General features: G+C 46.0%; 1 protein-coding gene across 1 annotated transcript in view; it reads right to left on the bottom strand.

The window, feature by feature from the left end:
• Nucleotides 1-17,208, bottom strand: part of LOC138667130 (uncharacterized) — a 95,502-nt gene that overhangs the window by 51,071 nt on the left and 27,223 nt on the right. Inside the window, exons 10-12 of the mRNA XM_069755439.1 lie at nt 9,878-9,991; nt 6,618-6,673; nt 6,382-6,518 (exon numbers count right to left, since the gene is read on the bottom strand). Of these exons, the coding sequence (XP_069611540.1) occupies nt 6,382-6,518; nt 6,618-6,673; nt 9,878-9,991 (307 nt within the window). The remainder of the gene's footprint in view (nt 1-6,381; nt 6,519-6,617; nt 6,674-9,877; nt 9,992-17,208) is intronic.

Raw genomic sequence — 17,208 nt, forward strand, 5'->3', positions numbered from 1 at the left:
AAACAAACAGACCAAATCTGGAAGCGTATACCCATGTGTGGTTGTGAAGAGTTGCATGAGAATACACCTCCACAAAAGAGAGAATGTATTTAAGGTTATGTTTCGCTGTATACACTTGGTGGTGTACAGAAGTCTTTCCCAATCCAGGCCTTGTTCATTTTTATAAGAGTCAGCCTGTCAGCATTTTCAGTTGACAAGCCGATGCGCTTATCTGTTTTAATTCCACCAGCGGCACTAAAAACCCACTCTGACAGAACGCTAGCAGCAGGGCAGGCCAGGACCTCCAAGGCGTAGAGAGCCAGTTCATGCCACGTGTCCATCTTGGATACCCAATAATTAAAAGGCACAGAGGAATCATGGAGGATGTTTGTACGATCTGCAAGGTACTCCCTCACCATCTTCCCAAACATTGCACTTCTTGTAACAGCACCCCTTGCCTCTGTGCTGCCACGATGGGAGGGTCTGAGAAAACTGTCCCAGAACTTGGCCATTTTTTCCCTGCCTGAGCTGGATTGTACTTCTGTCTCTCTCGCTTGAAGTCCTTGGTTGTACAACAAACTCTGACGTCTGCTGCCAGTGTTCTCACATGAGAATTTTCTAACTAATTCTGCTACAAGGGCCCTGTGGTACTGCAACATTTTAGTACACCTCTCTGCCTCAGGCAGAAGAGATTGAAAGTTCTCCTTGTAGCGTGGGTCTAGAAGTGTCACCAACCAGTAATGAGTGTCACCCAAAATTTTGATAATCCGAGGGTCACGTGAAATGCAGCGCAACATAAAGTCAGCCATGCGTGCCATACTGCTAACAGGCAACACTTCCATGTCCTCACCAACGGGACAACTGACCATGCTGTCCTCATCCTCATCCTCCTCCTCCCTGTCCTCAGGCCATCCCCGCTGAACAGAAGCTAATACAGATGTGTTTGTAGCACTGTCTATAGCGCATGAAAGTAGCTCCTGTTCTTCCTCTTCCTCCTCATTGCCTACCAATCCACGTTGAGAAGATATGAGGCTGGGCTGAGTGTAATCCCCCTGTATGTTTCCTTGCTCCATGTCCTCGTGCTCTGCCTGCAATGCATTCTCTTTGATTGTGAAGAGAGAGTTTTTCAGAATGCTGATAAGCGGGATGGTGATATTAATTATGGCGTCATCGCCGCACACCATCTTAGTAACATAGTTATTAAGGTTGAAGGAAGACTTTAAGTCCATCTAGTTCAACCCATAGCCTAACCTAACATGCCCTAACATGTTGATTCAGAGGAAGGCAAAAAAAAAACCCATGTGGCAAAGAGTAAGCTCCACATTGGGGAAAAAAATTCCTTCCCGACTCCACATACAGCAATCAGACTAGTTCCCTGGATCAATGCCCTATCAAGGAATATAGTGTATATACCCTGTAACATTATACTTTTCAAGAAAGGTATCCAGTCCCCTCTTAAATTTAAGTAATGAATCACTCATTACAACATCATACGGCAGAGAGTTCCATAGTCTCACTGCTCTTACAGTAAAGAATCCGCATCTGTTATTATGCTTAAACCTTCTTTCCTCCAGACGTAGAGGATGCCCCCTTGTCCCTGTCTCAGGTCTATGATTTAAAAGATCATCAGAAAGGTGTTTGTACTGTCCCCTCATATATTTATACATTAAAATAAGATCACCTCTTAGCCTTCGTTTTTCCAAACTAAATAGCCCCAAGTGTAATAACCTATCTTGGTATTGCAGACCCCCCAGTTCTCTAATAACCTTGGTCGCTCTTCTCTGCACCCGCTCCAGTTCAGCTATGTCTTTCTTATACACCGGAGACCAGAACTGTGCACAGTATTCTAAGTGTGGTCGAACTAGTGATTTGTATAGAGGTAAAATTATGTTCTCCTCATGTGCATCTATGCCTCTTTTAATGCATCCCATTATTTTATTTGCCTTTGTAGCAGCTGCCTGACACTGGCCACTAAATGTGAGTTTGTCATCCACCCATACTTCCAGCTCTTTTTCATTGATGGTTTTGCCCAGAGTTTTAGAATTAAGCACATAGTTATACATCGTATTACTTCTACCCAAGTGCATGACCTTACATTTATCCCCATTAAAGCTCATTTGCCATTTATCAGCCCAAGCTTCTAGTTTACATAAATCATCCTGTAATATAGAATTGTCCTCCTCTGTATTGATTACTCTGCAGATTTTAGTGTCATTTGCAAATATTGAAATTCTACTCTGTATGCCCCCTATAAGGTCATTAATAAATATGTTAAAAAGAAGAGGGCCCAATACTGACCCCTGTGGTACCCAACTGCTAACCGCTACCCAGTCCGAGTGTGCTCCATTAATAACCACCCTTTGTTTCCTATCCCTGAGCCAGCTCTTAACCCACTTACACATATTTTCCCCTATCCCCATTATTCTCATTTTATGTATCAACCTTTTGTGTGGCACTGTATCAAAAGCTTTTGAAAAGTCCATATACACTACGTCCACTGGGTTCCCTTGGTCCAGTCCGGAACTTACCTCTTCACAGAAATTGATGCAGTCCTCAAAGTTTTGGAGGATGTTACATATGTCTGACATCCATGTCCACTCCTGAGGTCTTATGTGTGGAGTCTGACCTGATATTTGACGGCCTTGTTGATGTTGGTAGTCAACAACGGCCCTCTTCTGCTCACAAATCCTTTCCAACATATGCAGTGTAGAGTTCCAGGGCGTGGGGACATCACACAACAGTCGGTCAGCTGGAAGCTGAAACCGCCGATGAAGCATGGCAAGGGCAGCTGAAGCTGTAGCTGACTTTCTAAAATGGGCAGACAGAAGGCATACTTTCACTAGCAGATCCGGCAGTTCCGGGTAGCTTTTCAGAAAACATTGAACCACGAGGTTAAGCACATGGGCCAAGCAAGGTAAGTGTCTGAGCTCACCTTGCCTCAGAGCCGCCACCAGGTTACGGCCATTGTCACACACGACCATGCCTGGCTGTAGGTTCAGCGGTGTCATCCAAACATCTGACTGCTCTTTCAGCGCTGTCCACAACTCTTCTGCATTGTGTGATTTGTCACTCATGCAGATTAGCTTCAGCACAGCCTGTTGCCGCTTGACTGAGGCAGTGCTGCAGTGCTTCCAGCTTCTGACTGATGTGTTGATTTCAGAGATGGAGGATGAAGAAGAGGAGGAGGAAGTGCAGGAGCTGTAGACTGTGGGGGCAACCCTGATTGACGTAGGGCCAGCAATTCTCAGCGTGGGGAGGATGTGTTCCATCCCAAGGTCCGACTGGGTCTCGGCTTCTACTGTGTTAACCCAGTGTGCTGTCATTGAGATGTACCGTCCCTGCCCATAAGCACTTGTCCACGTGTCTGTGGTTAGGTGGACTTTCCCGGTAACAGCATTGTTGAGGGCACGGGTAATGTTGTGAGACACATGCTGGTGTAATGCCGGTACGGCACACTGGGAGAAATAGTGGCGACTGGGGACCGACTACCTTGGGACGGCCGCCACCATCAGGTTGCGGACAGCTTCTATCTCAACAAGCCTAAAAAGCATTTCTAGTGCAAGCAGCAGAGAAATATTAGAATTGAAGACTGTGGCCTGTGGGGCATTGGCTGAGTATTTCCGCTTGCATTACAAAGACTGGGTTATAGACAACTGAACGCTGTGCTGGGACAAGGACGTGGACGCGCTTGCTGATGGTGCTGCTTGACTGTGGGCCACAACAGGTGCAGGGCTAGAGGCATCTTCACATGCACGGTGTACTGGGGATTGGCTTCTACGCAAAACAGTGGCAGAAGCAGTGGTGTGACCAGCAGGAAAGTGGTCCTGGATCCTGGGGTTCGGCCCACAAAGTTGGGTGCTTTGCTTGCATGTGCCTGATCTCGCTGGTGGTGGTCAGGCTGGTTGTTGTGCTACCCCTGCTGATGCAAGCATGGCAGGTGCTGCAAATGGCCTGTTTGGGGTTATCAGTAGAGTATTTAAAAAATAGCCAGACTCGGGAAGATCTCACAGGTGGAATGGCAACTTCACTCATGTTGGTGTCACGGGGAACGGATACACGCCTTCTGTCTGTGGCCACCACACTGTTTCTTCCTGCCTGTTGGGGGGATATGCCTCCTTCCCCATTTGTGCTGCTGTCCTCGCTATGCATGTCCTTCTGCCAGGTTGGGTCAGTCACTATGTCATCCACCACCTTGTCTTCCACATCTGCACCCTGCTCCTCCTCCTGACTTTCTGACAATTGTGTTTCATCATCGTCCACCTCTTGTGACACTTTCCCACCATCGCGTTCATGTGACCAAGGCTGGTCAAAGCTTTGGGCAGTTCTACATGCGATCTCATCTTTACCTACTTCAAGCTGACCGGCAGAGATTTCTGAATATTCAAATAAAAAATTGAACAGCTCTTCTGAGTGTCCAAGTGTGGGATCAGTTGTTTCAGGGCACTCGGCATGGTGGGAGGAAGGAGGATCAGGGTGAGGAATATCCTGACCACCCTCACAGCTAGTGAGACTTGACCGTGTGGAAGACAAGGTGGTGATGGCTAAGTGACTGGAAGCATTATCCGCTATTCAACCAACAACCGTTTCACACTGCTCTGGCTTCAATAGTGGTGTGCTGTGGTTCCCCAGAAAATGGGACAGGAAGATCGAGCGAGAAGATGTGGGTCTTTGTTGTTGCCCACTTTCACCTTGCCCACGGCCTCGTCCTCTGGATGCACCATTAGCATCACGTCCACTTCCCCATCCCTTGCCTTAACCATTTTAAATGGACTACTGCACTATTTCAAATGCTCAACACAAATGTCTTTATTAGTAGCAAAATATTATGTGATCAGTATGCCTGCAAATGTACGATTTTTCAAACCCAAACACCAGGCAGGCCTCAGCCTGACCTAACAGACTGTATTCAATTTTTTTAATTTTTTTTTAAGTTAATTTATGCGAAATAGTGCTGTATAGAATTTGAGTATCACACAGCCAAAAAATAAGTACACCGGCCTCCAATGACCAAACTTAGAGCACAGAGATATATGACGGCTGTAACGGAAATACCACACTGGCAAATCTGTGGCCTTTCAATTTTTTTATGCTAAATAGCGCTGAATAGAATTTGAGTATAACACAGCCACAAAATAAGTACACCGTCCTCCAATGACCAAACTTGGAGCACGCAGATATATGAGGGCTTTTTCGGTGAATTTAAAACACCCCGAAAAAAAAGGGGAACAAGGGTAGCACACACAACTATGCTACGTATGCCTGACAAACTATCAGTTTTCAACAGGCCTCAGTCTGACAGAACAGACTGTATTTTTTTGAGGGGGGGAATTTGTGGAAAAAGGTCTATAGACAGTAAATAAGCTGCAACAGCAGCAGACAGTTATAGAGCTTTGGGAGGGATGCAGTGGGAGCAATGGACGCACATACAATGCCTGCAGGCCTTGCACTGATGTGGATATACTGTGCCCTGCCTACCTAGCGCTGCAATATCGGGACCCACAAATTAGCCCTAAAGAGGACTGTTGGTTTCTCAGGAGTTGTGAATGTAAGAGTTGCAGACCTACATTACCTCTAAAAACTATGATTCTGACCCTATCTCGGCACCAGCTCTCCCTACTCTCGCTGAAACAGGAACAGAATGCGACGAGCAGGGCGGCGCCAGGTCTCTTATACTCGGGATGATGCTGTACGGCCCAGCTAATCACTGCATGACCACAACAAAGATGGCTGCGGCATTTAATGGCCTGACAGACAATCCCTACACCGTGATTGGGTCTCTAAAATCCGCCAAAAACGCGGGGTGGAGACAACAGTTACCGCCGAATAATCCCGGAAATGCTCGCTGCTCGGCGAGTACCCTGATACTCAGGCGAGTAACGAATAGTGGCGAGCACGTTCGCTCATCACTAATAGTGTGACCAATTTGAGGTAGAAAACCTTTAGTAGGACCAGAAAGCGGTAGCACACCTCCTGTAGGACAAGCATGATGTATTACACCTCTGGTGTGACCAGTTGGAGGAAGGGTATCTCCAAAATGGCCTGCAGGTGGTTGAATAACTCCTTTGTGGTTAGTTGATGTAAAGATATCTTCAGTGTGGTCAGCAGGTGGTAATATGCCCCCAATATGGCCATCAGGTGCCAGAATGAAAGATTGTCAGGTTGAGAGACCTAACCCTAACCGACTGCCATATCTCCAATTGCCTCATGTCAGCGGTGAGAAATTTCTTCCCAACAATAGAACATGGTGGACGTTGAGGACAAGGGTAAAACATTCTGACTTATGACCTATGTATCTGACGAATCTAAGATATTGTCTCTGGTCTGGATGACCTGCCTGCTGGTTTCCACAGTCCTAATTCACTACTGTTTTAGATACTACTCCTCCCAGTTGGTCATACTCACTATATTGAAGTGTGGGACAAGTGCACTGTGTCATTTACAATCACAATGTCGGTTTCTCCGTAAGAAGATAAGGCGTCCTTCAGAGCTGTTGTGGTGTCTTTATGGGCTGAGACTACCAGGATCCATTTACCTATAGACTGAAAAAAAAACACCAAGGACATTAGAAGATGCCTCCAGATTTAGGACAGAAAAAAAAGCAAGACAACAGGAAAAATGTGCAGAGCGTATACACTTACTTCTCGGAAATTAATGGGCACTCTTTTCTCTAGTTGATCATCACAAGCTTCATCTCCTAAAATAAAGAAGCACAATATTTGTGAAGCTAGAAGTAGGTCAAGCCACTTTACCTCAACAGGAGCTGTGTTAACTTCCCTCCACAGTTAGCAGTCAACACAGCTGGCACAGATAGTACTGTCTAGCTGTCTCTCCCTGTAAATCAAGTAGGTGGATAAATAGCACTTCCTCAATGTCTACATGTAAATTCTCTAACCACAGGTAGTACTGTACCCTTGTCTCTCCCACACATAGTGCTGTATTTTTGTTTTTCATCGTAAATTATGTAATCACAGAAAGTGCTGCATCCTGGTCTCTTCCTGTAAATTATTTAAATATAGATAATACTCTCTTCCTATTTCTTCCTGTTAATGATGTAGTCACGGAAAGTACGATCTTCCTGCTTCTTCTTGTAAATAATGTGATCACAGATAGTACTGCACAATGGTCTCTTCCTAGTACAGTCTCCCCGTCTTTTACTGTGCATCATGTAGACACAGACTGCACTGATTTCCTGTATCTCACTGTAAATGTTATAGGCACAGATAGTACAGTCTCCCCGTCTTTTACTGTGCATCATGTAGACACAGACTGCACTGCGACCGTCCAGGCTGAGAACCACTGGTGAATGAGCTGCTGAGAGCGCAGCATCGTTCACCAGTGGGGACATCATCACCAGCTTTTCTCATGGCCCTGAGGTCACCGCAGTTCAGTCTGGCCTCGATTATGTCACCGCTGGTGAATGATGCTGCACCCTCTGCAACTCATTCACCAGTGCTTCTCAGCCTGGACGATCACATCTTGGCGCCATCCAGGTTGAAAACTATTTAGCCCCCAGACATGGATTACGGCATGGACAGAACAATGGACAGGTATGGTATATTTTACCAAGAAACCAGGAAAAGAATTCTAACCCAATATTCTTACTTTGTTTCAAGGATAACCAAAACAAACTACTTGAAAATATTACCAGTAACGCAAAAATTATAAAAACAAAATATTTTATTAAACAATATAGAGACACCAACAAACAAAACACAGAAAAACCGGAGGAGGCACAAAAGAGTATATATATTAGATGGTAAAAACTTCTATGCAAGGACCATTCGTAACAATATATAGAATAAATGGTAAATATTATGTCCTTTTTTGCTAATAAAGTGCATACATGAGCCGACGGCAAAAGAACCACTACACAAAAAGAAAAAATGATGTGAAAAAGGAATATAGTAAATATATTATCCACCCATAGAGGTAATCTAGATATATAATATAATATAAAATATAAAGTGCACCATGTAAAGTGCTAGTGGTAATAGTAATACCTATACGGCCTCTATGTGCCAATCATTATAGAATAGAACAAATTTCAAAGTGCATAGTGCATGTAGCAGGCCTTACCGGTGCTCATGATGGCGTTCCAGTGCCTCAACCCCGCACTCCAACGCGCGTTTCGCAGCACGTCGCTTCCTCAGGGAGTGATACAGGGTGGGTACATTGTAGGCTTTTTATATACTGCCCGCAAATATTAGGCCAATCATGGCACTAAAGGCGGCGCATCCCATGCCACTGCAGCGTCGGCGTCCTCGGCACATGACCGGCGGCAGCGTCACAGAAAGGCGCCCAGGCGCCCAGGCGCCTTTCTGTGACGCTGCCGCCGGTCATGTGCCGAGGACGCTGACGCAGCAGTGGCATGGGATGCGCCGCCTTTAGTGCCATGATTGGCCTAATATTTGCGGGCAGTATATAAAAAGCCTACAATGTACCCACCCTGTATCACTCCCTGAGGAAGCGACGTGCTGCGAAACGCGCGTTGGAGTGCGGGGTTGAGGCACTGGAACGCCATCATGAGCACCGGTAAGGCCTGCTACATGCACTATGCACTTTGAAATTTGTTCTATTCTATAATGATTGGCACATAGAGGCCGTATAGGTATTACTATTACCACTAGCACTTTACATGGTGCACTTTATATTTTATATTATATTATATATCTAGATTACCTCTATGGGTGGATAATATATTTACTATATTCCTTTTTCACATCATTTTTTCTTTTTGTGTAGTGGTTCTTTAGCCGTCGGCTCATGTATGCACTTTATTAGCAAAAAAGGACATAATATTTACCATTTATTCTATATATTGTTACGAATGGTCCTTGCATAGAAGTTTTTATCATCTAATATATATACTCTTTTGTGCCTCCTCCGGTTTTTCTGTGTTTTGTTTGTTGGTGTCTCTATATTGTTTAATAAAATATTTTGTTTTTATAATTTTTGCGTTACTGGTAATATTTTCAAGTAGTTTGTTTTGGTTATAGGTATGGTATATTGTTGTTTTTTTATTTTATTTTTATTACAGGAGATCGAGGGCTTCGGTAGAATTAGGCGAGGTCGTAAGTATGGTTTATTTTAGATTATTAAAGGAGTCTGTGTCATGTTTTTCAATTAAAGGACTTTATTCTGGCTGTGTCTTCATTTACCATGTAACTATAGGATTAGTAATGGATTGGTGTCTTATAGACACTTCTCCATTACTAAGCGATGGGCTTGATGTCACCTGACAATACAAAGGTGACATCAACCCCACAAATATGAACCCCAATTGCCACCGCTACAGGGCAAGTGGGAAGAGCCGGGCAAAGCGCCAGAATCGCCGCATCTAATAAATGCACCTTTTCTGGGCTGCTGTTTTTAAAGTGGGGGGTGCCTATATCAATGGCCCCTAACCAGCCTGAGAATACCAGCCCCCAGCTGTGAGCTTTAGCAAGGCTAGTTGTCAAAAATGGGTGGGACCCCACACCATTTTTTAAAATTATTTAAATAATTAAAAACAGCGTGGGGACTTGATAACCAACCTTGCTGAATAGCGTGGGGACCCCTCTATTCTTGATAACCATCCTTGCCGGAACTGACAGCACACGTACCGGAGACATGGATGTGTGAAAGAGGCCTAAATGATATTGGCACAGATAGTGCTGCCTTTGTCTACCTGTAAATAATATATTATTGTTATTATTATTATTATTATTATTACTATAATACTGTCTCCTTTTAAATGATATTGGTAGTGAAAATGCTGCCATCCTGTTTTTCTCTTTAAATGATATAGGTACAGATAGTACTGCTTCCTGGTTTCTCCCTACTGCAGAAAGTAAGTGGATTCAATAATAAATGACAGCAATCAGACCTGCATGTATCTTTTTTATCAGTCGATCCTTACCATCATCGTCTTCCCTGACGCTCCCTGGTATGAAGTAATTATACTTAGTTTCAAAGCAAAGTGCCTGGGCCTTGAATTTCTTGATGTCAGACTGGTTTACTGTTGGTGTTTTTGCTACGAGACATGAAAAAGGAGAGTTTTCAGCTATTTCCTTGATCTGGTGATCAAGAATGTGATCAATTTGGATCTAGCGATCACATCCACCTTTCATTGCCTTTGACTGATCTCACACGATACATTATCAGCTTTTTCTTCAGCTCGTGTAAACACCACATGCATTGTGAACGGATGCTGCATATAAAACCACACACGACCATGACCCAGAAAAAAAAAAGATTAATGTGAGTGCGGGTTTCAATTGAAAAAAACTACATTTTTCTATGGTTTTACCTTTGTAGAGAAGGAACAATGAAAAAAAAAAGATAATAAAAAACAAAAATACAAAAATAAAATCAAAAGTACCCGCTAGTATCAATGCACAATCCTGGATAGTTAAGGAGGGCATTTGCACCAGGACTCTTTATGGAGAAGCTTAAAATTGTAATATTTGATTATATGATTTATTCACCCCAAATAATGCTCTCGGCTCCAAAAACTGGCTCCAAGGCATCTGCCACTAGGTGTCTCCCTTCTGCCTGACTTGCTGTCCACTGCCTGTTGTAAAGTCCAATCCGTGTGCAGCAGCAGTGATGTTGAGACTAGAGTTGAGCGACCTTGACCTTTTTAGAGTCGAGCCGGGTTTTGCGAAACCCGACTATGTCCAAAGTCGGGTCGAGTGAAATCGGCCGATTATGACGTAAAGTCGGGATCGACCGAAACACGAAACCCAATGCAAGTCAATGGGGCAGCATAGTCGGCAGTGAGTGGGGGCCAGGAAAACACCTAGAGTGCCCATTTTAATGTCAAAACCATCCATTCTTCTTAATGAAGCTTGTCAAGCGTAATTTACCTTAAAATAATTGGAAGGCATTTGAAATTGGGGGTCATTTGGCTAAAGTTGTGGGGGGTAGGGCTGGTTCAAGTAATTAGTGGGCCCAGTAAATCTGGACCACGTCACGGCAGTGGAGCAGGGAGAGGTAAGTATTTCAACTTTGCAATTGCTGTGATCCTGAGCAAGCAGGGGGGGCCCACTCGTTGGCATTGGCACTGGCACAGGGCCCCTCAAAGTACAGCGGTGTGTTTGCACGGCGGGGGCGCCTCCCACCGGCAGCAACACTTTTGCGTACTATGAGAGGCCCTGTGCCAGTGACGTCGCCAACTAGTATTCCTCCCCCCACCTGATGAAGGAACCTGCACTTTCATCTGCACCTTCCTCTTTGTCCCCGTGTAAGGTGGTATGGTATGCGGGAAGAGCAACCTGACTTTCAGCAGGGTCACAATGTTGTTGTGTAGCGTGCACGGGGAATGTTGCGTTATGGGTCAATGTACCAGCAGACTCATCTATCACTGGCTGGGCAATGGGCACGATGAAGTGGAAACACAGATATAGGCCCAAAGAAGAAAGTGGGCTAAATGCAGTTCAAAATTGGTAACACAGGAATAACCAGGGGGCATTGCAGTGGAGGACAACTGGAATGAGAGGCTGACACAGAGAGTAGGGCCAAATCAGTAAGTAGTCGAAATGCAGTTCAAAATTGGCAACCGTAGTAAACAGGCGGCACAGCTTTGTTCAGTGGAGGAGAACAGCAAGGAGTGGCAGACACCGATAGTAGGCCCCAACCCAACTAGTAGGCCAAATGCAGTCTAACATTAACAACTACTTAACGAGAGGCTGAAAATGGAATTTCAGGACAGGAAACCAGGAGAACAGCAAGGAGTGGCAGACACCGATAGTAGGCCCCAAACCAACTAGTACGCCAAATGCAGTTGTTCCATTTAACCACAATTTAATGAGAGCCTGAAGATAGAAGCTCAGGAAAGGCAACCTGGGGAACACCTTGGAGTGTAACACACCATCTCTCTCCACCCCATACCCATTTTGTAGGCCTAATGCTGTGTACTTTTCTACAACTACTAAACGAGAGTCGGAAGACCGAAGCAATGGCAAGGAAACCTGGGGAACACCTTGGAGTGTAACACACCATCTCTCTCCACCCCATACCCAATTTGTAGGCCTAATGCAGCCTACTTTCCGACACCTACTAAACGAGAGCATGAAGATCGAAGCTCAGGAAAGGCAACCTGGGGAACACCTTGGAGTGTAACACACCATCTCTCTCCACCCCATACCCATTTTTTAGGCCTAATGCAGTGTACTTTTCTACAACTACTAAACGAGAGTCGGAAGACCGAAGCAATGGCAAGGAAACCTGGGGAACACCTTGGAGTGTAACACACCATCTCTCTCCACCCCATACCCAATTTGTAGGCCTAATGCAGCCTACTTTCCGACACCTACTAAACGAGAGCATGAAGATCGAAGCTCAGGAAAGGCAACCTGGTGAAAACCTTGGAGTGTAACACAACCTGTCTCTACACCCCATACACAATTAGTAGGCCTAATGCAGCGTAGTTTCCAACAGCTACTAAACGAGAGCCGGAAGATCGAAGCTCAGGAAAGGCAACCTGGGGAACACCTTGGAGTGTAACACAACCTCTCTCTACACCACGGAAGGGCTGATTCTTAGGAAGGAAGGCTGTTGTAAATAAGCATTGCGCGTCCGAGGGTGATTATATTCTTATTCGGTATCTACTCACCCTCGGACGCACCATGCTTCTTGATTTGTAATTAATGTTTATTTGCAATGTGCTTTTGACTTACTCAATTATTTTTTTAATTATTGATTTTATTAAATTAATAGTTTAACATCTTATTGGAAATAATTTAAAGGAGACGCGACAGGACAACACTCGGTGGATGCCATATCTGTGTTAACAACTCCAAAAAACTTTCAGTTAACTTCTTGCAGGAGAAAGAAATTGTAGCTGTTGGACCTTTGTAGTACAGTTCCAGATATTTGTTGTGTGTTTGTTTTGATTGTTAAAATGTCTGCATTTGAGATCTCAACACGATCTTATTTTTTATAATCAAATTAATTTTTTAAATATTTTATTAGGTTGGTTCAAGGGGTACACGGGCCGCAGTAGACAGGTCAGTGGAGGCCTAGTGGAAGGAGGGACCACAGACAGGCATCGAAGGCCTAAAATAATAACACATGGCTGTAGGCAATTTTAAATTGGTTCCAGGGGTACACGGGCAGCAGTGCCCTGGTCAGTGTAGTAGTAGTTGAAAGAATGGACCGCAGACAGGCATCGAAGGCCTAAAATAAAAAAATTGGGCTGGCTGTAGGCAATTTTAAATTGGTTCCAGGGGTACACGGGCAGCAGTGGTGTGGTCAGTGGAGGCCTAGTGGAAGGAGTGACCGCAGACAGGCATCGAAGGCCTAAAATAATAACACATGGCTGTAGGCAATTTTAAATTGGTTCCAGGGGTACACGGGCAGCAGTGCCCTGGTCAGTGTAGTAGTAGTTGAAAGAATGGACCGCAGACAGGCATCGAAGGCCTAAAATAAAAAAATTGGGCTGGCTGTAGGCAATTTTAAATTGGTTCCAGGGGTACACGGGCAGCAGTGGTGTGGTCAGTGGAGGCCAAGTGGAAGGAGTGACCGCAGACAGGCATCGAAGGCCTAAAATATTAACACATGGCTGTAGTCAATTTTAAATTGGTTCCAGGGGTACTTGGGCAGCAGTGCCCTGGTCAGTGTAGTAGTAGTTGAAAGAATGGACCGCAGACAGGCATCGAAGGCCTAAAATAAAAAAATTGGGCTGGCTGTAGGCAATTTTAAATTGGTTCCAGGGGTACATGGGCAGCAGTGTATGGTCAGTGGAAGTCTAGTGGAAGGAGTGACGGCAGACAGTCTTCGAAGGCCTAACATAACAAAATTGGGCTGACTGTAGGCACTTTTAAATTGGTTCCAGGGTAACACGGCCAGCAGTGGCCTGGTCAGTGTAGTAGTTGTAGAAAGAAGGGACCGCAGACAGGCTTCGAAGGCCTAACATAACAAAAATGTCAAAACAATGGTATTGTCAGTGCCAGGCATTGAAGGATGTCAGCGCCTAGACTACACATTGGTGAAGCTGTGAGAGATAATTTTGCTAGTGGTAGAGCACTGTTTGAGCTGGGGGGGGGGGGAACTGGCTTGTGGCCGGCGGTACAGGCACAGGGCCCCTCATATTACAACGGTGTGTCTGACGTTGGGTGCGCACCACCACCGCCAGAGACACTTTATTGTACTATGAGGGACCCAGTGGCAGTGCCGTCGACCAAAAGCGGCCACACCCACCTCTTCAGACAAACAGCACTCTCAAGGGTCCAAGCGCAAAGTGGCGATAGCACGGCCCCGTGTGGGGAGTTTGGCCATTTCGTGAGGTGGAAACATGTCGTATGCTGGACAATCAGGTGAAGAAAATTACGAGATTGGAAAAGTCATTCAGAATAGTCCACAGGCAAGACCTTTTCATAGGAAAGCTAGGTGTCAGCCGGGCAGGGTGGGGCAAAAGATTTTGAAATCCAGTTGTGGTTCATTTTAATGAAGGTTAGATCATCTACATTTTGGGTAGCCAGACGAGTCCTTTTTTCTGTTAGTATTGAACCTGCAGCACTGAATACTCTTTCTGATAGGACACTAGCTGCCGGGCAAGCAAGCTCCTGCAATGCATATTCTGCCAATTCTGGCCAGGTGTCTAATTTGGATGCCCAGTAATCAAATGGGAATGACGGTTGAGGGAGAACGTCGATAAGGGATGAAAAATAGTTTGTAACCATACTGGACAAATGTTGTCTCCTGTCACTTTGAATTGATGCTGCAGTACCTGTCCTGTCTGCGGTCATAGAAAAATCACTCCACAACCTGGTCAGAAAACCCCTCTGGCCAACGCCACTTCTGATTTCTGCCCCTCTAACACCTCTGGTCTGCTGGCCCCTGGAGCTCGTGTGAGAACGATCACGGGCGCTGTGTGCAGGGAATGCCAGAAGCAAACGGTCAACAAGAGTTGATTGTTTTGTTGCTAATATTAGTTCCAAGTTCTCATGTGGCATAATATTTTGCAATTTGCCTTTATAGCGAGGATCAAGGAGGCAGGCCAACCAGTAATCGTCATCGTTCATCATTTTTGTAATGCGTGTGTCCCTTTTGAGGATACGCAAGGCATAATCCGCCATGTGGGCCAAAGTTCCCGTTGTCAAATCTGCGGTTGTGCTTGGTTGAGGGGCAGTTGCAGGCAAATCTACGTCACTTGTGTCCCTCAAAAAACCAGAACCCGGCCTTGCCACGCCACCAATTTCCCGTGCCCCCGGGAAAGCTTCCTCATTAAAAATATACTCATCCCCATCATCCTCCTCATCCTCCACCTCCTCTTCGCCCGGTACCTCGTCATGTACACTGCCCTGACCAGACAATCGCTGACTGTCATCAAGGCTTTCCTCTTCCTCTGGTGCAGACGCCTGATCCTTTATGTGCGTCAAACTTTGCATCAGCAGACGCATTAGGGGGATGCTCATGCTTATTATGGCGTTGTCTGCACTAACCAGCCGTGTGCATTCCTCAAAACACTGAAGGACTTGACACATGTCTTGAATCTTCGACCACTGCACACCTGACAACTCCATGTCTGCCATCCTACTGCCTGCCCGTGTATGTGTATCCTCCCACAAAAACATAACAGCCCGCCTCTGTTCGCACAGTCTCTGAAGCATGTGCAGTGTTGAGTTCCACCTTGTTGCAACGTCTATGATTAGGCGATGCTGGGGAAGGTTCAAAGAACGCTGATAGGTCTGCATACGGCTGGAGTGTACAGGCGAACGGCGGATATGTGCGCAAAGTCCACGCACTTTGAGGAGCAGGTCGGATAACCCCGGATAACTTTTCAGGAAGCACTGCACCACCAGGTTTAAGGTGTGAGCCAGGCAAGGAATGTGTTTCAGTTGGGAAAGGGAGATGGCAGCCATGAAATTCCTTCCGTTATCACTCACTACCTTGCCTGCCTCAAGATCTACAGTGCCCAGCCACGACTGCGTTTCTTGCTGCAAGAACTCGGACAGAACTTCCGCGGTGTGTCTATTGTCGCCCAAACACTTCATAGCCAATACAGCCTGCTGACGTATGCCAGTAGCTGCCCCATAATGGGAGACCTGGTGTGCAACAGTGGCAGGTGTGGATGGAGTGTTTGTGCGACTGCGGTCTGTGGACGAGCTCTTGCTTCTGCAGGAGGACGAGGAGGAGGAGGAGGAGGAGGGGGTGCGAACGGCTACAGACAACTGTTTACTAGACCGTGGGCTAGGCAGAACTGTCCCAAACTTGCTGTCCCCTGTGGACCCTGAATCCACCACATTTACCCAGTGTGCCGTGATGGACACGTAACGTCCCTGGCCATGCCTACTGGTCCATGCATTTGTTGTCAGGTGCACCTTTGTGCTCACAGATTGCCTGAGTGCATGGACGATGCGCTCTTTAACATGCTGGTGGAGGGCTGGGATGGCTTTTCTGGAAAAAAAGTGTCGACTGGGTAGCTCGTAGCGTGGTACAGCGTAGTCCATCAGGTCTTTGAAAGCTTCGCTTTCAACTAACCGGTAGGGCATCATCTCTAACGAGATTAGTCTAGCTATGTGGGCGTTCAAACCCTGTGTACGCGGATGCGAGGCTAAGTACTTCCTTTTTCTAACCATAGTCTCATGTAGGGTGAGCTGGACTGGAGAGATGGAGATCGTGGAACTAGCGGGGGTGCCGGTGGACATGGCAGACTGAGAGACGGTGGGAGATGGTATTGTTGCCGCCGGTGCCCTAGATGCAGTGTTTCCTACTACGAAACTGGTGATTCCCTGACCCTGACTGCTTTGGCCTGGCAAAGATACCTGCACAGATACAGCAGGTGGTGCGCTAAATGGTGGTCCTACACTGCCGGAAGGGATGTTGCGTTGATGACTAGCTTCATTGGCCGAGGGTGCAACAACCTTAAGGGACGTTTGGTAGTTAGTCCAAGCTTTCAAATGCATGGTGGTTAAATGTCTATGCATGCAACTAGTATTGAGACTTTTCAGATTCTGACCTCTGCTTAAGGAAGTAGAACATTTTTGACAGATGACTTTGCGCTGATCAATTGGATGTTGTTTAAAAAAATGCCAGACTGCACTCTTTCTAGCATCGGATACCTTTTCAGGCATTGCAGACTGAGCTTTAACCGGATGGCCACGCTGTCCTCCACCAGGTTTTGGCTTTGCCACGCGTTTTGGGCAAGATACGGGCCCGGCAGATGGAACCTGTGGCGATGTTGATGCCTGCTGCGGCCCCTCCTCCTCCTCTGCTTCAGAACTGCTGCCGCCTGCACCCTGTTCC

This window comes from Ranitomeya imitator, chromosome 2 (assembly GCF_032444005.1).
Source record: "Ranitomeya imitator isolate aRanImi1 chromosome 2, aRanImi1.pri, whole genome shotgun sequence".
NCBI classification, from domain to species: Eukaryota; Metazoa; Chordata; class Amphibia; order Anura; family Dendrobatidae; genus Ranitomeya; species Ranitomeya imitator.